The following is a 21,936-nucleotide window of genomic DNA, read 5'->3' as shown; positions in this document are numbered from 1 at the left end:
AGGGGCCGCGCCCACCCCTCGCAGGCAGCCGGCCACCCCGCATCCGGCAGGGCCTCAGACCGGGCCCGGGAAGCGGGGGCGGGGCGGGCCTGGCCGGGCGGGGCGTCGCGTCGGGAAGGCGGGGCTCCAGGCCGGGCGGGGGGCGCAGCCCGCGGCCTCAGTTTTCCCCCTGGAGGCGGGAGGGGCCGGAGGGGACCCGCAGAGGGGGATGGCGGGCGCCCCCAGGCCCCCAGGCCCCCGCGGTGGCAGCCAGGGGGCGCGTGCAGCCGCCCCTCCCCACGGGGGTTCTGGCCAGGCCTTGAGGGGCGGCTGGCCCTGATGGTACTGGGAGGCCAGCCGGGCTCGCCCCTCTCGCCTGAGGGCCCAGGCGCGGCGGCCCCAGCACCCCAGTGGGACGCCGGGTGCCCACGGCGCTGCGGGGCGCGGCCCAGGGCTGAGGCTGCCGCGCGGGGGCGGGTGGGGGCCGCAAGCACAGGCCCTGCGGGCCGACGAGGCCCAGAGTGGGGTCCTGGGTGCCCGGCGGGGCCGCTGCACTCCCCCAGGGCCCGCTGAGCCGCAGGAGGGCGGACCCCCAAGCCTGAGCCCCCCACACGGCCCCCCACCCCGTCCTCCGGGCCGGCGCCCGCGTCGCCGCGGCGGCCAGCGAGGCACGGGCAGGGGCGTCGCAGGGGCGGGCGGGCGCCCGGGGGTGTCCGGCCAGTTCCGGCGTCCCCGCGGCGGGGGGGCCCTGGGCGGGCAGGAGGCCGGCGGCGCCGCTGCCCGGCGGGGCTTCCGGACGGGCCGGCGCTTCCTGCGCAGCGTCCTCCGGGCCGAAGGCCCCGCGCCCCGCGCCCCCGGCACCTCCGCCCGGGCCGGGCGCCCCGCCAAGGTCGGGACCCCGGCGCGCCGGCGGGAGGCGGGGCGGGCTCGGCGGCAGGGCCCGGGGCGCAGTGGGGGCGCGGGGCAGGTCACCGGAAGAGGTGCGGGGGCCCCCCTCACGCCAAGCGTCCCGGGGACCCCGGCCTCTGGGCGGGAAGGGAGGAGCCTGGGCGAGGCCCGCCCGCCCCGGGGCGGAGCCTCCGCCCGCGCTCCGGCTTCCGGGACCCCGCGCCGGCGCCGCCCCGCCCCTCAACGCGCCGCCCCGCCCCTCATCGCATCGCCCCGCCCCGCGCCGGCGCCGCCCCGCCCCTCATCGCATCGCCCCGCCCCGCGCAGGCGCCGCCCCGCCCGCCCCGCGTCGCCCCGCCTGCGGGCAGCGCTTCCGGAGTCGCTCGGGCCGGTCGCCGCGCGGCCGGCGCGCAGCGGGGCCCAGGTGAGCGCGCCCGCCCCGGACGCCGGCCCGGCCCCAGCCAGACGCGGAGCGGGGGAGGCCCGGGCGGGGAGAGCCGGCCGGGCTCCCGGTCGGACGCTGGGCCTCGGGCCGCCTCCGACGCCCCTGCCCGGAGGTGCCGCCCGGGGGCGCTCGGCCTCGCGCGCAGGTCCGGGTCCCTGGGACGCCCGCCCCGGGAGGCCGCCCGCGGGGACCCCTCCCAGCCCTGCGGCCCAGGCTGACCCCGCCCGGCCCGGGACGCCGAGGTTGGGGCGCTCGGGGTCCCGGGGGGTCATGCCCGAGCGTGCGGTGCGCCGGGCGGGTCTCAGCCCCGTGCGAGCCCCCAGAGCGGGACCTGCGGTTGCCCCCACGTTCCCGGGGGCTCCCCTGGGGCCGTCCAGTCTGGCCCGTTTGCCCTGTAGCTGCCGCGGGGAAACTGAGGCAGCCGCGCGCCTCCCGCCCAGACGCCGCCTCTGCCTTCCCCTTGCAGCTCCCCGCGGACATGGGCCTGAAAAGGCAGCGGCCCCCGGAGGCCAAGCAGCAGCGCGGCCCCGCGGAGGGGGCGCCGGCGCGGGGTGAGGGGCCCCCCGGCACCCGCAGCGTGTACTTCTCAGGCCCCGGGGGCCGCCCCGCTCGGCTGGGAACCGAATTCTTCGACCAGCCTGCAGTCCCGCTGGCCCGGGCCCTTCTGGGGCAGGTGAGGCGGCGGCTGCGGGGTGGCCCTCCTGGCCCTGGGCCTTGTGCTGGGCCTGGCCTGACCTGCTTGCTCTGGGCACCGGGTCCACCTCGGGCCTTGGGCGTGGCGGCAGCCCCCAGGCCCACGGTGGGCGGCAGGGCCAGTGCTGGCTTCCCAGCTGCCCCAGCAGCTGCACCGGGCCTGACCCAGCCTGGCTTTGGGGCGACCCCGTGCACTTCAAAAGGATTTGCCTTTTGGGCAGAGGCCCAGGATGGGGGGGGGTCTGAGGCCGACACCGGCCACTGGAGTGGGGGGCAGGGGCTGGGCCACGAGAAGACCAGGGAGCTTCTGCCCAAGGCCACACCTGCTGGACACCCCTAAAGTCAGGCCTGGGGTGCCCCACCCGAGACACGGGGCAGCTGTGTCCGGCAAGGCCGAGCCCCGGGGAAGTCCTGGCCTGGCTGACTCCGAGGGTGGACGGGGCAGACGCTCCGTAGCCATAGACCCTCAGCCCTGACAGAGCCACGCAGTGACCAGGGTGCCATGGACTGGAGGGCAGCGAGTGGGGCGGGACACCCCAGCCTGGGCTGGTCGCCATGCCTGAGCAGCCGGCGCCGCAGGTCCTGGTCCGGCGACTCAGCGACGGCACGGAGCTCCGGGGCCGCGTGGTGGAGACCGAGGCGTACCTGGGGCCGGAGGACGCAGCCGCCCACTCACGGGGCGGCCGACAGACTGCCCGCAACCGTGGCATGTTCATGCAGCCGGGAACCCTGTACGTCTACCTCATCTATGGCCTCTACTTTTGCATGAATGTGTCCAGCCAAGGTGAGCAGCTACCCAGTGGTGCAGGGACAGTGAGGGCGGCCCGAAGGAATGGGGACAGGACTGGCCAGGGCCTCGCATTCCTGGGGCGTGATGGCAAGTGTGCAGCCCCGCCAGCCACCCGCAGGCTTCTGGGGGCCAAGACTCTCACAGGGACGGCACTTGAGGTCCCTGGGCAGCCGCTGGCTGAAGGCACCTGGTCACAGCGGCCGGGCAGGGTGACCTGCCGGGTCCACCCAGGCTGTTCCTGGGAGCCACTGGGGTCAGGGGCCACCTCCAAGCTGAGCACCCTGGGCACCCGTGGTGGCCTGACCAGGAGAGCACCTCACAAGAGGGCCAGGGCTCCTGACCTGCGTCCTTGACCTGTCCCCACTGAGGGCTGGCCCACCATGCAAGGCTGGTGGGCTTCCCTGGGTGGGCAGCCCCCTGGCCTGGCGGTGTATGCTCCAGTGAAGTCTCATGGCGGAACCATGTACACCTTCCCCAGCTGTGTCCATCCCAGCAGCAGCCTCAGCCAGCCTCTGGTTGGCTCAGCACTGACCGAGGGGGGTTTGGGACCCAGTGGGGTGCCCTGGCCAGCCCCCTCAAGAAGGAAGCAGTCGCCTCCTGGAGGTGTCGGCAGCAGGTTGTCTACCGTCCACAGGGGCCGGGGCCTGCGTCCTGCTGCGTGCGCTGGAGCCGCTGGAAGGCCAGGAGGCCATGCGACAGCTGCGCAGTACCCTCCGGAGAGGCTCGGCTGGCCGCACACTCAAGGACCGTGAGCTCTGCAGCGGCCCCTCCAAGCTATGCCAGGCCATGGCCATCGACAAGGGCTTCGACCAGCGCGACCTGGCCGCAGACGAGGCTGTGTGGCTGGAGCAGGGCCCCCCAGAGCCCGGGGAGCTGGCCGTGGTGGCAGCGCCCCGGGTGGGCATTGGCCAGGCGGGGGAGTGGGCCCTGAAACCCCTGCGTTTCTACGTCCGGGGCAGCCCCTGGGTCAGCGTGGTAGACAGAGCAGCTGAGCAGAACGGACAAGCCTGAGCCAGGGCCCGGACAAGGCTTTTAATCGTTCAGAACCAAATAAAGGCTGCGTTGGAGAGGCAGCCTCTCGTGTCCCAGCCAGAGCCTGTCGTAATCGGCATGTGCCGCGGTCAGCTCCTTCCCCTGGACAGCGTCAGCATGTCCACAGCAGAGTGCCCGGAGCCAGCCCAGAGTACCCCCCCAGGCTGATGTGGGCCCGTGGGACAGACATCCCAGGGGGGCTGAGACGCAGCCCAGGAAGAGTGGCGTGGCCCCAGGCAGTGGGCAATAAGGGTGAAGGCCACAGGGCAGGGCAGCAGCTCAGGGGAGCAGGGCCTGGAAGACGGCGATGACGGGGTCCTCGTGGGCAGCCACCACCAGCACGCTGCGGAACTTGTCGCACAGAGCGAGCAACTGGGAGCGCCGGGTGTTCTCGTTGTACATGATCTCCTCCAGGTGGTGGCGGCCGCGGAAGTAGTGCAGGAGCCTGCAGGCCAGGCAGCCCTGAGCCGCCGCCCGCCCCACACCTGGTCCCTAGGCCTGCGTCTGACCAGCGAGAACAGCGACCCCAACTGCTCAGGGCGTCCGCCGCAGGGCTGGGCCGGCAGCTCTGGCCTGGGGCTCGGACGGCTGACCCCCAGCAAGCCCCGCATCGGGGCTAGTGTGACCCTGGCTGTAGCCCAGGAAGGGCCTGGGCCCCTGCCCTCCAGGGGAAGCCCCAGGACAATCACCTGCCACTGAGATGCCCTCACACTGGCCCGAGCCTTGCACCTGAGCGCCCTAGGGCAAGCTGGGAGTGGCCGGAAGTGACCGCACCTGGCAAACATGCGGAGGTCCTCGGGGTTCTGGGCCGCAGGCACGCTGAGGATGGCCGCCCGCTCGTGCTCCGCCAGGCTGGCCAGCAGGCTCTCCGTCATCCTCTTGTCCAGAGGTGAGTCCCCGCTGGGGAGCAGCTCTGCGCTGGAGTTGTCCATGCTGGGGCTGGTGAGGGTCATGTCATCGCTGCTGGCTGTGGAGGGCGCGGTCAGGCAGGACACCCTGGCCTCAGCCCCACCTGCACCCAGAGTGTCCTGCCCCTGCCCGCACAGCCTACGGGAGCCTCGTACTCGGTGAGCCAAAGCTGAGGGCGTTGGGTGTGCTGAGGCTGCGGCCCCCGCCCCGCGCAGCAAAGGGCGCGTCGTCCTCCCGGGGGCGGGCTGGGGCCTGGCTGGGCGGGGCCATCAGGCGCACGTAGGTGTGCAGCTGCACGAGGAGCCGGTGCTGCAGCAGCCACACCACCATCTGGATGAGCTGCGTCTGCAGGAACAGCAGCGGAGGCCTCACACCCACCCTCCCCTGCCGTGCACCCTACACCCTGCGCACCCCCACGCTGGCCACTGCTGGGAGAGCCCCGTCACCAGCTCAGGGTGCCTGCAGGCCGGCCACTCTCCGGCACTGGGGCAGCAGCAGGGGCAGCTGCAGGGTTGGGGGGTGGGGGCTGGCGGTGGATCCTGGTGGCATATCTCAGGGCCCGGGGGCTGGCTGGACAAGGACGGGGGCTACACAGCCAAGTCAGACCTGAGAACTGTCACATGTTAACTGAAGACCCAACTAGGAGAGCCGCCGCCCTTCCCGGGCTGGCAACACCAGCAGCTCATCCCAGGCCCTGGCAAGGCTGGCCTGGGTGGCCACACCCCAGGCCTCCGGAACACCCCTAGGGGCAGGGCCCGGCCTGCAGGTGTGGCCAGGAGCAAGGCGGGGCCGCCTCTTCCAAGGACAGCAGTAAGGGCCTCGCTCTCTCGAAGACAAAGCCGTGAGAACAGCCCCAGCGGCCCTGGGAAGGGCAGGCAGGCGAGCTCCCCAGTCCTGGCCACACTGGATGCCGCTGGGCAGGCTGTCCCACACCTTGCACCCCAGCTGCCCTCCCCTGACCAGACCCGCTGGGACTTGCACCCCAGGCCCTGCGCCCCACCCCTCGCCCAGGGTGTGAGAAGGCTGTGCTACTGCCCCACTGGGGGACCCAGAGGCCCGGTCTTGGTCCTCCAGCTGGGCCCCTGGCTCTGTGCTCACCCTGACTGCTGCCGACCACAGCCTGGAGCTGTCCATGGGCAGCCTGGCCAAGGGCTGGCATTGGCGTGGCCCTGGGAAGGCACATGGCGCCCACACAGCCTGAGCCTGCAAAGCCAAGGCGCAACAATTGCCGTGGCCCTGGCCCCCCAAGCTCCCACGACTCACCTCCTGCACAGGGGGGGCCAGGGGGCTCCTAAATTCTGACAGGGAGACAGGCAGGGAGAACCTGGACAGGACGGACGGCAGGTCGTGGGACGGGAAGCGGCTGGAGAACTGCTCGGCCAGCAGGGAGTGCCTGGGGTGGGCAGAGTGGAGCTGGGTGGCCAAGACCTCTGGGCGCAGCCTCGGGTGCAGAGGCCGAGCCCCGCCCCCCGCACTCACAGGCACACGCTGGCATGCGGGGACAGCATGTAGACGTTGTTCTCGCACAGTGGGTACACGATGATGGCCTTGCCCCAGTACACCAGGTGCGCCGCCAGCTGGAACACCTGCGGACGGCGGGGAGGGCGGTGGGGCCCGGCCTGGAGCTCAGCGCAGGCAGAAGTCCCCAGCCAGCTCAGGCTAGCCAGCCAGAGGCCGGGTGTGGGGTCACTAGCCCTGCCCTTCCCGCACTGACCAGGGTGCCTCGGCACCCCGGGGGCATCCCCACCCTGCTTACCAGGCCTCAGGCAGGTGGGGAGGCTCCAGGGAACCCCACGTGGGGCACAGGTATGAGCCATGCCGGGGGGCCAGGCCTGCTGCCCCCCGATACCCCACCCAGGCAGAGCCCAGCCCGAGGCTCCTCTTCCACCCAGACCCCTCGCTCGAGCCCTGGGCAGGGTGCACGCCCTCCTCCCCCACCCACAGGGCCCCCCACCACTTGGCACTTGGGGCAGCACCCGGACCCCCCAGGACGTCCTGGCCTCCAGCCCCGCTGGCTGCAGGGTCCCCCTGTGGGCGCATCCACCCCATAGGGTCAGCATCTGGCCCCCCATGGCCGCTCCCTCTGCCATCACAGGCGGCGTCCCCATGCACAGGCGGCCAGAGCGCTGGCAGCATCCCCTCCAGGACACAGCACCCTAGGGCCTCCGCCACTGGTGGCTGTGGTTTGGGGCACCTGGTTTAGTCATAAAACCTGTCAGGGCAGGGCCTCCCCGGTGGCGCAGCAGTTGAGCGCTGGGTTGCGAAGCTGCCCGCAGCCTCAGCGGCACCGGTTCAATCCCCGGCTGCTCCCCGGCCACCGGAGGAGGGTCCCACATGGCGCGCAGACCTCTCCTGCCGCCCGCTGCTCCCCTCAGCAGTGTCCTTCGGTCCTTCTGCCTGCTCTGCTCCCCGCTCTGGCTCTGGTAAATTCTCTCACCCTCCCGCGCTTCTGACTGTACCCAGTGCTTGTATAAACAAAACAAACAAATAAATAAATAAAACATGCCTCTAAAAAAAAAAAACAAAAAAACCTGTCAGGGTGGCTGGAGGAAACCCCAGGCCTGCGGCTCTGCGAGGGAGCACAGGATGCAGAGGCAAAGCCCGCCCAGGCGCAGGGGCAGTGGTGGGTGCGGTGGCCCTGGACAGCCAGACAATGCTGCCCTCATCCGGGGTGCGGTGGACGCAGCCACAAGGCCGCACAGATTCCCTCCCGCCAAAGTCCAGGGGAAGACCAGGCAGAACCCCCCAAGCGCCCCGGGGCTGGGGCAGCTGAGGGGCTCTCTCCAGGTGACCACGAGAGCTGCTCGAGCTACTGTCCCCCTCTTCCCAGCCCGCGCCGGGCCCTGCCGCCCCCTGGTGGCCACTCGTTGCCAAGGGTTAACCAGGCCTCACACTGACCCGGCCGCAGGCTGCCCAGCCCCTGCCTGCTCCGACATCTCCTGCCCCACCCACAGCCCACACAGCAACCAGGCCCCTGGCCAGGGTGGAGCCCCCACCCCAAATCAGGACAGCAGCACACGGACAAACTAGCCCGAGGGCGTCTAGGGTGCTGCGGGTGGGGTGGGGGCAGCCCTGCTCCCCACACAAGGAGGACAACTCGTCCTAAGCCCATGCGCCCTGCAGGTGTCCGGGGCCGAGGGCCTGGGCCACAGCAGTGGGTGCCACCCCCCCCACCCCCGTCTGGCAGGCCCGGTGGGCGATACCTGCAGCAGAGCCAGGTCCGCATCCTGCGCCAGCTGCTGCAGGTTCTTCACGGCGGAGGCCGTCCTGACCACGCGGACCAGGGCCGGGGAACAGTCCAGCGGGAGCTCAGCCAGCAGGGCCTTTTCGTCACTCAGCAGCAGCAGGGCGTGGTAGGGGCTGCAGGGGGTGCGGTCAGCAGCGCCCCTGCCCGCCACTCCGGGAAGACACACACACGAGAGCAGAGCAGCCAGGGCCAGCCTTGCCCGGCAACCCCATTGGCCGCTGGCCGGAGCGTGTCTTCCCCAAGGAGGGCTGGGCGGGTAGGCGCCATGGGCAGCTCTGTCACCCCAAGTGATGCTGCCACACCCCATTCCTCTCAGGGGGCCACTGGAGGGCGAAGGGGCCTTGGGAGGGTCTGGGCTCGGCCTGCAGGGTTGAGCCACGTGAGGGGGTCGCGCGTCCAGTTCCAGTGCAGGCAGCAGCAGGAACCCCCAGCGTAGCACCCACTCCCCCAGATGGGGCTGGGGCCCCTGGGCTGCCTGTTTCTGGACTAGACTGGACACAAACACGTTTTCACTCTGACAGCAGGCCTGCGGCCCTCGCCATGGCCACAGGAAATCAGCCCCAGCCGGCTGGGCAGCAGTGAGCGCGTCCAGGGCAGTGGGCCCGGGCAGGGGCGGGGAGGGGGCCGTGGGAGCCAGGGGGGCCGGGGGAGCCTGGGGGGGCCAGGGCAGGGGCCGGAGGAGCCGAGGCGGGCGGGGCCCTCGCTCACCGAATGGCTTTCAGGCTGCGCTCGATGGCCTCGGGCGGGATGAGGCTGGTCGCAGCTCGGTGGATCTTGTGGGGCAGGCAGAAGCTCACCTCCAGCCAGCTGTTGACGTGCAGCCGCACTACCCCCGAAGAGCACAGGCTGCAGGGGGCGCGTGTCAGTGGGGACACGGGGCCCTCCCGCTCGGGCCCGGCCTGAGCATGTCTCTGCAGAGAGGCGGCCAGGCACCCCCGTGGCCCCGGCTGCCCTCGTCAGGCCTCTCCCAGGCCGGGCCGCGTATGGGGGGACAGGTCTCCTGCCCAGAGAACACACCACCTGCCTCGAACAAGGCTGCTCAGGCCCACGCCACCCGCAGGCCCCTGGGGCAAGAAGCGGCTGAGAACCAGGTCACAACACCTGGCCCCACGCGCACCCGGCACAGGTGACCCTCGGGCCGGCCCAGAGCAGGGCACGCGCTGCACGGGGAACACAGCCCCAGGGCCTCGGACAGCCCACAGCAATACCTTCCCCGCAGGGCGCACCCACCACCACCCCCCGCGTGCCTGCAGAGTGGCCAAGGGGCAGGCCAGCCCAGGCAGCTGCTCCCTGTGGGGGCATCAGCAGTTCAGACGCGCACGCGAGGGCTTGTCTCGGGGGGTGGGCGGGGGAGACAGCCCGTGGCTCCTGCAACATGGGCCCCGCTCCTGGGCCCTCGGCGAGACCTTGGCCGCAAGCTGGTCTGGGCGCCGCAGCCATGGGGTGAGGCCGCTGGCAGGATGGGGAGTGTCAGGATTCGGGGAGACCCAGCCCATCCCTGAGGCTCGGCATCTCCCAGAACTGGGCAGTGGGCCCCCACCAGGCCCTGGACCCCGCAGACCCCCAGGTCAGCACACCTAGGCCAGGCAGGCACCCACACCCAGAGGGGGTGGTGGGCAGGGGAGACGCTGCTTCTGGCTGTGCTGGGCCCAGACACAGGCCTGGGCCTGGCCACTGAGGGCCGCGGAGGGGGTCTGGGGGCAGCTGGTGCTGACGCTGCAAACACCGCAGCAAACAGCTGCCGGGCGAGGCTTATCCAGCACTGTGCAGGGCCCTGGGCGCGGTGTCTGCAGAGGGAGATAGGTGCCGGCCCCCACCTGCACCCCTATCTGTGGGCCCAGGGAAGACGCTGCTCCCCGGCCCCGCCCACCCCGGGAGCACCCCAAACACCTGCCCCCTCCCTGCCAGCCAGAGCCAGCCTGAGTCCTCGGTCTCCTACCCAGAGGAGGACAGGCCAGGGCACCCAGGGGCACCGAGACAGGAAGAGGCTGGGTCTGCAACTGACCGGGCCAGGAGGGCTGCTGCCCATCCACAGCAGTGGCCACGGCTGCTCGGCCCCTTCCCACACAGTGAGGAAGCCCTCGGCGGCTGGTGACAAGCCTCCGCTGCTCACCGTGTAACACCTCACCGCTGCTGCCTCGGGGCTCCCTGGCCGCTGTGGCAAGTGACTGATTCCCCCTGCCTCCTCCTCGCTGAGCGCTGCCTGACCTCTCTGGGGAACTGCCGTAACAGCAGCGCAGGGGCACCGGCGGGCACCAGGAGGCCTGCCCTGGCATCACAGCAGCCCCCGAGGGTGCGTGGGGCCAGGGGTGAAGGCCCCGCGAGTGCGGTCCATGCACCCAGCTGTGTGGACTGGCGGTGCTTACCAATCCCGACCTGAGTCAGAACAGCGAGCCCAGGGCAAGACCCATGCAGCGCCCACCCGCGCTCAGCCTCAAGCCCATCTCCGCTCAGGGGACCTGCCCCACTCGCCAGACCCCACAGTGAGAGGCTCCGCCGGGACCAGCCAGGGGCCTTCTCAGGCCTTCCAGGGCGGTGGACGGGCAGTACCAGGGAGGCTGCAGCTGGGAGCTCTGGTGGTGGCACCCCAAGGCCAGGCTGGGCAGGGGACCAGGGCTACGGGGAGGACGGCGCCGGCTTGGGCGTGGCCGTTGACCTCGGGGAGCAGGGTGGGAAGCCGGCCACAGGGGACTCTGGGCTCCTTTCTGGGCCAGAACAACTCCCGCCCTGTGTCATGATGCCCGTGGAGGGCGCCTTACAACATGGAGCGCGCATCCTGCCTGCTGGTCACTTCCGCTCTGACCTGCTGACTCTAGGCCGGCTGACAAGCCGAATTTCCGCTCAGCGTAGGCCCAAGGCTCCCAGCCACAGCCCTCTCCCGCAGGGGAGGCCTCAGGTGGCCGCAGGTGGGGCAGTTGTCCGCAGGCCAGTCTGTCCTGGGTCACGGTCAGGGCTGCGCCACAGGGTGCAGAAGACCACCCCCCCCCATCTCCTGCTGCCGCTCAGCAGTGTGTCTCAGGGGATCCACCTGCTCTGCTCCCCACTTTGTCTCTGGGGAGTCCTCTCAACAGCCCCCCAGCTTGCACCCCACTTTTTGTATGCATAAATAAACGTTTTTTTAAAAAGTGTAATTGGGGGCCCTCCCTGGTGGTGCAAGGGTTAAGTCTCAGATGGCGAGGCTGAGGATCCCGGCCAGGATCGAACTCAGGCCAGGATCGAACTCAGCGCAGCAGACCTCTCCTGTCTCCCCGCTGCTCCCCTCAGCGGCGTATTTCAGTCAGTCTGCCTGTTCTGCTCCCCGCTGTCTCTGGTGAATCCTCTCACCCCCACACCTCTTGCCCCCACACACAGCTCTTGTATGCATAAATAAATCTTTAAAAGAGTGTAGCTGGTGACATCAGAAAACAGCAGCACAAAGGAAAAGCTCAACAAAGCTGCCCTCGGGCTGGACTGGACAGAGCAGTGGCCCCGACAAGCGGCCCGACTGCAGCTCTGTGGCCTGGCCTGTTTGGGGGTACAGGATGCAGGCACGCAGAGCGGAGTGGACACCCCAGGAAGCAGCGAGCCGGACCCGTCAAGAGCACGCAGGGGCTCCTGTGCTGCGCCCCACAGCTGTGCCCCAGCCCCGAGCCGATCCCGGCAGTGCCGCCGTGGAGCGAGGGGCAGCGCCCAGGAGAACAGGCTTGTGGGGTCCCGGCCACTGCTGGCGAGGGTCTGGGCCGCCCACCTGTCATAGGCCTCCTTGAGGTCCCGGGCCAGCTTGCACTTGGGCAGGATGTGGTGGAAAGGTGACGGGGGTCCCTCGTCCGCTGCAGGGACAACAGCCAGACTCAGAGCCCCAGGCACAGGGCAGGCTAGAGCCGTCTCGCGCAAGCTGCAGTGGCATGGCCAGCACTGGGAGCCTCTCCCGCATCCTGGTGGGTTAAAACTAGGTGGAGGCTGAGGATTCGGCCCCTCAGCAGAAGACGGACAGGCTGCCCCAGGCTCTGCATCATGACCTAGCCCCGCTGGCCCTGCCTCACAGATGTGGCATCCCTGTAGAGCGGCCGGACCAGCCAGCACCGGCCCCGGGCCCTGCACGCTCACCGTCGGCGGCCGCAGACGCCTCGTCTTGCAGAGCCAGGATCAGCCGGGCCTCCCGCGTCAAGTACTGGCAGCGCCGTTCCTCGTGCTGCAGCACTGTGGCGATGCGCCGGGACAGCGTGTGCAGGCAGCTGATGACCGAGGGGTCTGCGTTGGCCTGTGGGAGAGCCAGGGCTGGGGCGGCACAGGGAGCCCAGGCGAGAGAGCCCTGCCCACCCCTGGCCGGTCCTTGTGGGCAGCTGGCGCCAGCCCTGTGCCCCTGGGTCTGCGCGGACGCGACGGTCACCAGCGCAACCGTGGGGACAGGTGTCCAAGGGCTTGGCGAGAACCAGCAGGGGACACGAAGAGGCTGCACAGGCCGGGCGCCAGCTAGGGCATCTCCAGGGCAGGACACGCTCAGGTCCACCCTGGGCCCGGCAAGGCCGCCGCCCACCCTGGCCACAAGTTCCCTCAGAAAGATGACAGGGGCACCCCCTTGACGACCAGCCACATGTGTGGTCACCCTGGACTGGCGGGGACCCCAAGGGCCACGCAAAGCTACATCTCGACAGGGACACACAGGGCTTGGCAAGCAGCCACACAGACCATGCCCCCAGGGCCTGCCCTGTGAGACGGGCCTGGCCGGCAGGAGGCCAGGGGCCACCGACCGCCCTCCTGAAGCGGAACCTGGCAGGGGTGTGGCAGACCCAAGGCAGATAGCTCGGCCTGCCTGGGCTGCAGCCGGCGCTGAGTCACCCGGGGCAGGGAGGCTGTGGTGCTGCTGATTAGCCTGCGGGGTTGCCCCTTATCTGCCGGCAGGCCCCCACGGCCGCTCCTGGACCAAAGGCTGAGCCACGAGCAGCAGCGTTACCGCGGGCCGGGGACCCACCGGCAGAGACGCCCTTGGCATGCCAGGCCAGGCAGCACCCTCCCCCCGCCCCCGGTCAGGCGCCCCCTAGAACAACAAAGCCGGGCCAGCCAGCACAGAAGGCACACACAGAGCGGAGACCCCAAAGACCTGCTGCCCAAGGGGCGGCCCTCTCCAGCCGCAGCTCCTGCCCCACGTGGGCAGCGGGGAGAGCCGTGGTCTCCACGTGAGAGCCTCGCCGAGTGACAGGCTGAGCGTGGCACCCACCTGACCGCCCGCCTGGGCCCCATGCGGCCTCAGCACAGGCTGCGCTGTACCCGGGAGGGGGGGTGCCACACAGGGGCAGCGCCGGCCAGAGCCCTGCTGGACTAGAGGACACTGGAAACGGGGTCTTTCCAACACTCCACTGTTGGACAACGGTGGAGAGACACTTCCTGGGGGTGCCAATCCCCCCACAGCACAAGCCAGGCCCTCCCCAGGGCACTGCTTTCTGTCTGTCTGGGCCCCTCGTAGCCACAGTCCCCTGCACCCCCTCAAGGGCGAGGGCGCAGAGGCCAATCTCAGCACCGTTAAGCTGGCGCCAGCCACCACAGCCCAGGCCATCCCCGGCCGGGAGCCAACCCTCGGGGCACAGCAGACCCCCTGCCCCTCAGGAGGGGACCCACCTGCTCTGCTCCCCACCCTATCTCTGGGGAGTTCTCTCACCCCCACCTCTGAGCTGCACCCCAGCTCTCATACACATAAATAAATTACATTTCTTTAAAAAGGAAAAAGACGAGGGAAGCAGTGAAGGAGGGCGCCCGGCCGCACTCACCCTCAGGGCAAACACCACGTTGAAGAGAATCATGGTGGGCGCCTCCCTCTTGGGGGACGGGTCTGTCTTGGAGACCTGCAAGGACGTGCAGCTGAGGGGCGAGACCAGCTGCCCCACGGCTGCGCGGAGCCACCCTGCCGAGGCCGGGGGGTCCCGGGTCGGCAGAGCCAGAGACCGGGCCGCACCAGCATGGGATGGGGCGTCCCTACGCGTGAGGCAGGAGGCAGCGGCAAGTCCGGGGACGAGCCCTGGCAGTGGACGTGACCGAGACTGCCGGGAGACAGGACGGGGGGCCCCCTGTGCGCTCCAGGCACCTCCACCAGCAGGGCAGGGCTGGGGGTGCCAAGACAGGACAAGCCGTAGGCCCACGGCACGGAGCCAGCTCCAGGGTCCTGTCTGCCGCTAGGCTTTGGGGGCAGCCGCTAGGTCCCAACAGCACCCAAAAGCGCTGGAGGGCGCAAAGACCCAGCCGCAGAACAAGGGCAAGGGGACAGTGCCGTCCGAGAGGTCGCCAGCACTGCCACGGAGGCGGCCCCGGCTCTTCAGGAGCGCCCTCCGAGGGTGGGTGGGGGGCGAGGGCCGCATCACCAACCCTCCTGCTGAGCAGGGGTCTCTGGCGCCACACTGGAATCCGGCCTGCAGAGCCGGGGCTCGTCCCTCCGCATGCAGAGGTTGCATACGCGCACACAGAGCCCAAGGGGCTGCAGAGCCAGCCCCGCAGCCCTGAGAATCAGAGGCGCAGATGGGGGCCGCGGCCAGAGAGACGCAGGAGCCGCCGAAGCCCGAGGGACAGGCAGACCCAGGGCGGCATCCACCAGGGCAGGTCACAGCAGCTGCCAGGACCCCAGAGCCGGGACGGGTCCAGAGCCGGGACAGGCCCCCACAGCCGGGACAGTTCCCGGCGCACCTGCCCCAGCGCGTGCTGCAGCAGCGTCGGGTGCCCCACGAAGCGCACGTTGTCGATCTTCAGCTCAAACTTCTGGCCGCACATCTCGGACTTGGTGGCCAAAATCGTGGCCAAAATGACATCTGAAAACCTCAAAATGGAAAAAAGGAGAAGTGGCAGCACCCGGCAGGACGCCGTACCCGCAGCCCTCGGAGACACTCCCCCAACCCGCAGGCAGGTCCCAGCCAGGCGTGAGGCCCCGCGGAGCACAGGACAGGCAAGGGGCAGGCTGCCAGCTTGGGCCACCCCTCGGCTCGTGGTGTGCAGACGGACCCACGGCCAGGCCCACAGGCGGGGCCTCTTGACGGCTCGCACCCCAGCGCCCGCAGGCCAGAGTAGGGCCTGCACCTTCCTGCAGTCGGCACTGAGCTCCCGCACTCCCCATGATCCTGTGAAGCAGCCTGCGGAGGCGGACTTGAGGCCCCGGGGCTGTGAGCCAACGGTGGGGGGGGGGGGGGCGGGCGGGGGCGACAGGGGAAAAGCAGAGGGCTTGTGGAGCCCGTCTGTGCCTTGCGCCTGACTGGCTCTCCCCTCCCCGGCCCCGGGGGGCCGGGGAAGGGAGAGTGGCTGGCCAGGAGGAGGCTGCAGGGCGGAGCCTGGGGATGCAGACTCTCATCCCACAGCCTGGCCCAGGGCCCCTGGTCTGGAGACTTCACCAGGAAGTGCTTCCCACATTGGCTCAGGGCAGAGGCCGGCTCTCCCAGCTCCACTCGGGCCCTGGGCAGGCAGAAGCCACAATGGCCGGCTCCCGGGGGCCTACCTGAGCGTGGGGGGCGGCCACGGCCCGCTCTCTGAGGAAGCTGGGCGAATGCTCAGAGAACAGGGCTCGGGCCAGCTCGGCCCACTGGCCTTGGGCCAGTCTGGGCCACAATGCGGGACGCAGGCACTCGGGCCCAACCACATAAGCAGCTGTGGGCCCTTTCCAGGCTGAGTGGGGCCCCGGCTGCCAGCCGGCCCAGCCACTGCCCACCCTGTGCAGCTGTAGGCCTGCAGGCTCCAGCCACCCTGCGCCCCACAGAGGGGAGGGCCTGCGGGGAGGGCCGGGCTCCGCAGCCACGCAGATGAACTGACCCCAGCGTCGTCCGCACCCCCTGCCCAGGCCCAAAGGCCAGCCGGGCACCTGCAGTCAGGCCCCGCTCCAGGCCTTGCTGCCCGGTTGGCAGATGCCTGCGGGGCCCCTTCCCGTGCGGCCCGGCTCTCGCACAGACAGAACTGGAGCAGGGACCCTCAGCTGTTTCCGCAGCCACAGCACCCTCCCCTGCCCAGGGATGGCCGCCAGCCAGAAAGAGGCCGAGCTGCCCACCTGCCTTGTGGGGCCAGGGCGAGGCGCGGAGGAGCCTGGCTGTGCCTCTGCTACACGGGGTGTCCCAGGGTCAGGGGCCTCGTCGCCCCCCGACACATGGCCACGGTGACCGAGGGGCTCAATCCTCAATCTTCCACTTGATGGTGCCACGGCCCAGGGCTGCCCTTTCCCAGTGGCCACCACCCACACACTCTGGCCTGCACCCCAGTTCTTCCACACGTAAATAAATTGCTGGGCCTCCCTGGTGGCACAGGCGGTTGAGCGCCGCGCTGTGAGGCTGTGCACAGCTTCTGCAGCGCAGGTTCTATCCTGGCCGGCCAGCGAGAATCCCACATGGCACAGCAGGCCTCTCCTGCCGCGCCCGCTGCCCCCTGCAGCAGTGTGTTTCGTCAGTCTGCCTGTTCTGCTCCCTGCTCTGTCTTCAGTGAATCCTCTCACCCTCCTGCGCCTCTGGCCTGTTCCCCCGTTCTTGTACAAGAACAAATAAATCTTTAAAATAAAATAAAAAATAAACAAATTGTTAACCAAGCGCATAACGGGTGTCCCGAGTTCTGTGACCTGCTCCAGCAAATTCGGCGGCTCTGCAGAAGGAGCCTCTGGCACACGCCGGCGGGCAGAGCGGGCAGCAGCCACCGGCACTGCTCCAGCGTGGCTCCCAGCCCTGGGTCCCGCACTGTCTCGGGGCAGACTGAGCCACGGGCCTGCGCCCGCGACACCCTGCCAGTGCCTGAGAGCTGCCGGCCGGAGTGGGGACGCCCCGGGCTCCATGGGGGTCCGCAACTCCCAACACAGAGCGTCGCAGAAAGGGGTGAAAGCACAGCCGGGGAGTCGCGCGGGCCGTGCGGGGCCTGCGGGCAGCGGGGCGCAGCTCCTTGGACCCGGCCTGGCCGCGCCTGCTCGTAAGACCGCGTCCTCCCTGCCCTGCCCGGAGAGGGCCGGCGCGGCAGCGGCATCGGGCCTGGCTTCGCGGGAAAACACCCCCGGGGAGGAACCGGGCTCTCCGGGAAACACCCGGGCCCAGGGCGCGGCACCGCGGGCGGCGGGGCCCTCACCTGGCGTCGCCGTCCTGGTCGTCGGCGTGGTCGCCGCTGCTGTTGACCGCGTACCTGCTGCGCGCCTGGCCTGCGAGGACGAGGGCGAGGACGAGGACAGGCCGGCTGGGCGCGTCTGCCCGAGGCGGAGGCCCAGCTCCCTGCGGGGCGCCTGGGGCGGCCTGGGGTGGGGCCAGGGGCGTCTGGGGGCGTCTGGGGGGCGCGGGGGCGGCGGTGCGGGGCGCGCCACGCGCGAAGAGACCCCGCGGCCAGGCGCCCGCCTCCGCGGCGACTCCAGCGGGGGTCCTCGGGCCGGGCCGGGCCGGGCGGGGCGGGCGGGGCGGGCGGCACGCGAGTCCGTGGCCCGGCGGCGGGAGCCCAGGCGCGGCCCCGTCCTCGCGAGGCCGCCCGCACGGCACCCGGGGACGGGGGGCCAGGCCCGGCCGGGAGGCGGCGCAGGGGGCGGCGGGCGCGGCCGGAGACGGGGACGCCCACGGGCCGCGGGGGGACAGGCGGGGCCCCGCCCCGGAGGCGCCCCCGCACCCCCTGCCCTCCGCGGAGGGGCGTCCCCAGCAGGGGCCGCGTCCAGGGGGTTCCAAGAGGCCCAAGGGGAAGCGCGGGTCTGGGGGGCGGGGCCGGGGGCGAGTGGGGGGGCGCCTCCCCTGGGGGTGCGAAGCGGGGGTGTCTCGTGGGGGCGCGGGCGGGGGCGTGTTTCTGGGCGGCGGGGACGTGGGGGGGCGCGGGCGGGGGCGTCTCTCGTTGGGGGTGTGGGCGGGGGCGTGTCTCGTGGGGGGCGGGGATGTGCCTTGGGGGGCCGCGGGCGGGGGCATGTGTTGTGGGGGGCGGGGCGTGGAGGGCGGGGGCGCGGGCGGGGGCGTGTGTCTCTGGGGGACCGCGGGCGGGGGCGTGTCGTGGGGGGCGGGGCGTGGGGGCGGGGCGTGTCTCGTGGGGGATGGGGCGTGTCATGGGGGCGGGGCGTGTCGTGGGGGGCGGGGCGTGTCTCGTGGGGGATGGGGCGTGTCGTGGGGGCGGGGCGTGTCGTGGGGGCGTGTCGTGGGGGCGGGGCGGGGCTGTCGTGGGGGGCGGGGCGTGTCTCGTGGGGGATGGGGCGTGTCTTGGGGGCCGCGGGCGGGGGCGGGGCGTGGGGGCGGGGCGGGGCGTCTCCCCGTCGGGCGCGCGCGCACTTACTCGTCTGGGACGCGCGGCGCTCGCGGCCGCGCTGGAAGGGGTACCGGAACAGCAGCTTGTTGCCCCGGCTCCCCGAGCTCACGAGAATCACGCTGATGGGGCTGGTGTTGTCCCCCATGCCGGCGGGCGGCGGGCGGCGGGCGGCGGGCGGCGGGCGGCGCCTCAGGCCAACCCTCGCGAGACACGGCGCGCGAGACTTCCGGCCGGGCGGGCGGGCGGGGCGGGGCGTCTGCGCAGGCGCGGGCCTGGCGGCTGTGGGCGCGCGTCTGCTCCCCGCGGGGCCGCGGCGCGGGGAAGAGCCCGTGTCGGGGGCCCCCCGGGGCGCGGCGGGTGAGCGCCGGGCTGCGCGGCTGCCCGCGGCTCTGCCGCGCCGGTTCGATGCCCGGCCGCCGGCGAGGGCCCCGCGTGGCGCGCAGACCCCCCCGCCCTCCCCGCCGCCCGCGCCCCGTCGGCCTGTGAGCGCGGCGCCCGCTCGGCTCCGGCGCGCCCCCCCCGCCGGCTTCTGCCCGCGCCCCGCGCTCGTGTAAATAAATTCATTAATTAATAAAAGCCCGTGGCGGGCCCTCCTGGGGGCGCGGGGGTCACGTCTCAGCACCGTCAAGCTGCCGGCAGCCGTCCGCGGCCGGCCTGACCCGGGGGCGCCGCAGCCCCCCACCCCCGCCTCGGAGCCGCTGCCCTCCGCAGTGGGCCCGCCTGTCCTGCTCCCCACTCTGTCTCTTCCCCCCCCCCCGCGCCTCTGGCCTGCACCCTGCTAGATTTATTTATGCATACAAGAGCTGGGGTGCAGGCCAGAGGCGCGGGGGTGAGGGGACTCCCCAGAGACAGTGGGGAGCAGGACAGGCGGGTCCACTGAGACTGCTGAGGGGCAGCAGGAGACAGGAGGGGTCCACGGCACCCTGTGCGCAGCTCCGGGGCCAGGGGTGGACTCAGGCCATAGTGGCTGCGGGTAGCTGGACGGCACTGAGACTTGACCCTGCGCCCCAGGGAGGCCCCTAGTTTCTCCTTTACCTCCCCTGTCCCAGGTCTAACCCCCAACCCTGGAGCCCCACACAGGGCACCTTGGGAGCCAGGCATGGGCAGGCTTTCTGCTGCCTGAGCTCTGGCCAGCTGCTCGTCTTCCACTCACTGAGAAAACCAGCTGCTCCCCACCTGTGCAGGCTGCCCCTGGCTCCCACAGCCACTCGGTGCCCTGCAGGGGCCCTGTGGAGGGGCCTCCAGCCCCTCCCTCGGCGACTGTAGTGCCAGGAAGGTACAGAGCTGGTTCTCTAGAAGCAGAGCAGACAGGTAAAGGAGAGTCCTGGAGCCCTCCGTGGCTTTCTCAGGGTTTTATTGAGTTTACCAGGTACACGGCAGGCCAGGGGACCGGGGGCTGGCAGGCCTCCCAGCCCCCAGTGAGTCTTCACTCTTTCTGGGCTCTCCAGCAACTCTCGCGGCCTCTGCTGGTCTCTCGCTTATTCTCCTTCCCGTCATTCTGCTCTGCTGCTTCCCTGTGCTGCTGCCTTTATAAGCCCCATCTCAGCCCAGGTGCACCCACTTATGTCTGCCCACACCCCACTCCAGGTGCCACCATCAGGCATGCATGCAGGACTGCAGGGATCCATCATCAGTCCTAATGGTAGGAGGGCAGAAAAGCCTGACAATCATTTACCCTACAGCGCCCTCAGCGCAGGGGTCAGACAATCTCTCGCCACCTGTGCCCAGTGCCCCGGGCTGCCGCTGGCCTCCACTCGCGCCACACTGGTGTCGGCTGAACAGCTGCAGCCAAGCTGAATGATGTTTTTAGTCCTGTTTGAAATCACACCAGTCCAGGGACAGGGTCTCCCGCCAGAGGTGGCGCGGGCACGCTAGCAGCGTGAGGCCTCCAGATGGAAGCGCACTGAGCAGCACACATCCCAGTGCAGGTCCAGGCTGGCCTGAGGAGGCAGCTGGGGGCTGCTTCCTAGGCACTCAGTTTTGGGGGGCTGCAGAAAATGTTCATTGACTGCACAGTGAGGTCGGCTGCACCCCACAGTGAGCACACAGAATCCCACTGGCCCCTCTGCTTGAAGCAGTGGAGTCTGTGCTGGCACTGGCCCTGCTCGCCATCCTCAGCACCCTGGCCCCCAGCGGGAGGGCCCTGGAGATGGTGGGACTGGGCTCCGGCCCTGCTGTAACAAGTTCACTGAAAAAATGAATTCTTAGCAAGAAAACAAGCTGAGGGCCTCCGTGGTGGCACAGGGTGTTGAGTGCAGCACTGTGAAGCTGCCCGCAGCCTCTGCAGCACAGGTTCAATCCCGGCCAGCCGGGGAGATGCCCACATGGCGCGGCAGACCTCTCCTGTCTCGCCCACTGCTCCCCTCAGCAGTATATTTCGGTCAGTCTGCCTGTCCTGTTCCCCATTCTGTCTCTGGTGAATCCTCTCACCTCCCACACATCTGATCTGTACCCTGGTTCTTGTATGTATAAATAAATCTTTTCAAAAAAAAGAAAAGAAAACAAGCTGAATTCTTTAGTGTGTGTGTGTGTGTGTGTGTGTGTGTGTGTGTATGTGTGTAGAAGAACTGGGTCTAGGCCAGAGGTGTGGGGGTAAGAGGACTCCCCAGAGACAGGGTGGGGAGCAGAACAGGTGGATCCACTGATGAGGGGACAGTGGGGAGACAGGAGGGGCTGCTGCACCCTGTGGGTCAGCTCCTAGCCAGGGATGGGCCTGGGCCATAGTGGTGACCAACTGAGACTGACCCCAGGGCCCTGGGAGGCCCAAACTGAACTCTTAAAAAAATATAAAATGGTTACCTCTGCAAATCATCTCAATTAAGAAAAGAAAAAACAGGGGCCTCCCTGGTGGCGCAGGTAGTTGAGCGCAGTGCTGTGAAGCTGTCCACAGCCTCTGCGGCGCGGGTTCAATCCCAGCCAGCCTGGAAGAAACCCACATGGCAAGCAGACCTCTCCTGTCTCACCCGCGGCTCCCCTCAGCAGTGGATTTCATCAGTCTGCCTGTTCTGTTCCCCGCTCTGTCTCTGGTGAGTCTTCTCACCCTCCTGCACATCTGGCCTGTCCCCCAGCTCTTGTATAAATAAAAATAAATCTTAAAAAAAAAGAAAACAAGAAAAAACAAGTAAAAGCTGGGGCCAGGTGAGAAGGGGCTTCTGTGTGGGCCCTCCGGCCACTGCCCCTGTGGGAGTCCTGTGGCCTTCCCAGTGCTGGCCCTGGCAGCGGCACTCCTCAGGTCAGGGGCGCTGCCCCACAGCTCTCTGAGCGGGTCTGTTCATCTCTATAGTCGTGACATGTTTCCAGGCAAGGAATTCGAGGCCTGGAAGTCAGGGGACGGCCCGCTGCAGCAGCTCCTCAGTGTAGCCCAGGGTTCTGGCTCTGCGGGCTCAGGCCCATCTCCATGTCTGGCTTCAGTTTCCCCACCTGAGATGTGGGCCAGGGTCCCCCATCTCCGACACTGTGCGGCTGCGGATGGCACCTGGTGGCTGGGCAGGCCGGCTGAACCCCAGGCCCAAGGTCACCATTTTTTTTTTAAAGATTTATTTATTTTATTCAAGAACCAGAGTATGGGCCAGATGCACGGGAGGGTGAGAGGATTCACCAGAGACAGAGCAGGATGCAGAACAGGCGGACTGATGAAATACACTGCCGAGGGGAGCAGCGGGCCAGGCAGGATTGGTCTGCGCGCCATGTGGGACCCTCACTGGCCGGCCAGGATCGAACCCACGCTGCAGAGGCTGTGGACCACCAGGGTCACCATTTCGACCTCTC

General features: G+C 69.7%; 2 protein-coding genes across 4 annotated transcripts; one reads left to right on the top strand and one right to left on the bottom strand.

Moving 5' to 3' along the window:
• The first annotated feature begins 1,790 nt into the window (after positions 1-1,790).
• Positions 1,791-5,241, top strand: MPG (N-methylpurine DNA glycosylase). The gene is made up of 3 exons (XM_037508125.2): positions 1,791-1,985; positions 2,585-2,789; positions 3,430-5,241. The coding sequence occupies exons 1-3, from the start codon at positions 1,791-1,793 to the stop codon at positions 3,804-3,806; spliced, it is 777 nt and encodes a 258-aa protein (XP_037364022.1). The 3' UTR covers positions 3,807-5,241.
• Positions 3,696-18,333, bottom strand: NPRL3 (NPR3 like, GATOR1 complex subunit). 3 transcript variants are annotated; one of them, XM_037507854.2, is made up of 13 exons: positions 18,196-18,333; positions 17,029-17,098; positions 14,635-14,764; positions 13,728-13,802; positions 12,070-12,223; positions 11,711-11,897; positions 8,692-8,829; positions 7,940-8,096; positions 6,216-6,322; positions 5,835-6,129; positions 4,892-5,081; positions 4,602-4,794; positions 3,696-4,272 (listed from the first exon to the last, which is right to left on the bottom strand). In XM_037507854.2, the coding sequence occupies exons 1-13, from the start codon at positions 18,311-18,313 to the stop codon at positions 4,107-4,109; spliced, it is 1,980 nt and encodes a 659-aa protein (XP_037363751.1). In that variant the 5' UTR covers positions 18,314-18,333; the 3' UTR covers positions 3,696-4,106. The 3 variants fall into 3 exon arrangements, with proteins under 3 accessions (XP_037363751.1, XP_037363752.1, XP_037363753.1); XM_037507855.2 differs by having other exon boundaries at positions 3,697-4,272; positions 6,000-6,129; XM_037507856.2 differs by having other exon boundaries at positions 3,698-4,272; positions 6,000-6,129; positions 11,711-11,792.
• Positions 18,334-21,936: the final 3,603 nt, after the last annotated feature.

This window comes from Talpa occidentalis, unplaced genomic scaffold (genome assembly GCF_014898055.3).
Source record: "Talpa occidentalis isolate TD23 unplaced genomic scaffold, MPIMG_talOcc4v2.1 talOcc4.12, whole genome shotgun sequence".
NCBI lineage: Eukaryota > Metazoa > Chordata > Mammalia > Eulipotyphla > Talpidae > Talpa > Talpa occidentalis.
The sequence above is the reverse complement of the archived record's forward strand: the minus strand, read 5'-3'. Positions and strand labels throughout refer to the sequence as shown.

Coding starts and splice junctions, on each gene's coding strand:
- MPG (XM_037508125.2), top strand. CDS start 1,791: ATGGGCCTGAAAAGGCAGCGGCCCCCGGAGGCCAAGCAGCAGCGCGGC. Junction 1,986..2,584: donor CCCGGGCCCTTCTGGGGCAG/GTGAGGCGGCGG, acceptor CCGGCGCCGCAG/GTCCTGGTCCGGCGACTCAG. Junction 2,790..3,429: donor CATGAATGTGTCCAGCCAAG/GTGAGCAGCTAC, acceptor TACCGTCCACAG/GGGCCGGGGCCTGCGTCCTG.
- NPRL3 (XM_037507854.2), bottom strand. CDS start 18,313: ATGGGGGACAACACCAGCCCCATCAGCGTGATTCTCGTGAGCTCGGGG. Junction 17,099..18,195: donor GCGCCGCGCGTCCCAGACGA/GTAAGTGCGCGC, acceptor TCGTCCTCGCAG/GCCAGGCGCGCAGCAGGTAC. Junction 13,803..14,634: donor TGCAGCACGCGCTGGGGCAG/GTGCGCCGGGAA, acceptor ACGTCCTTGCAG/GTCTCCAAGACAGACCCGTC.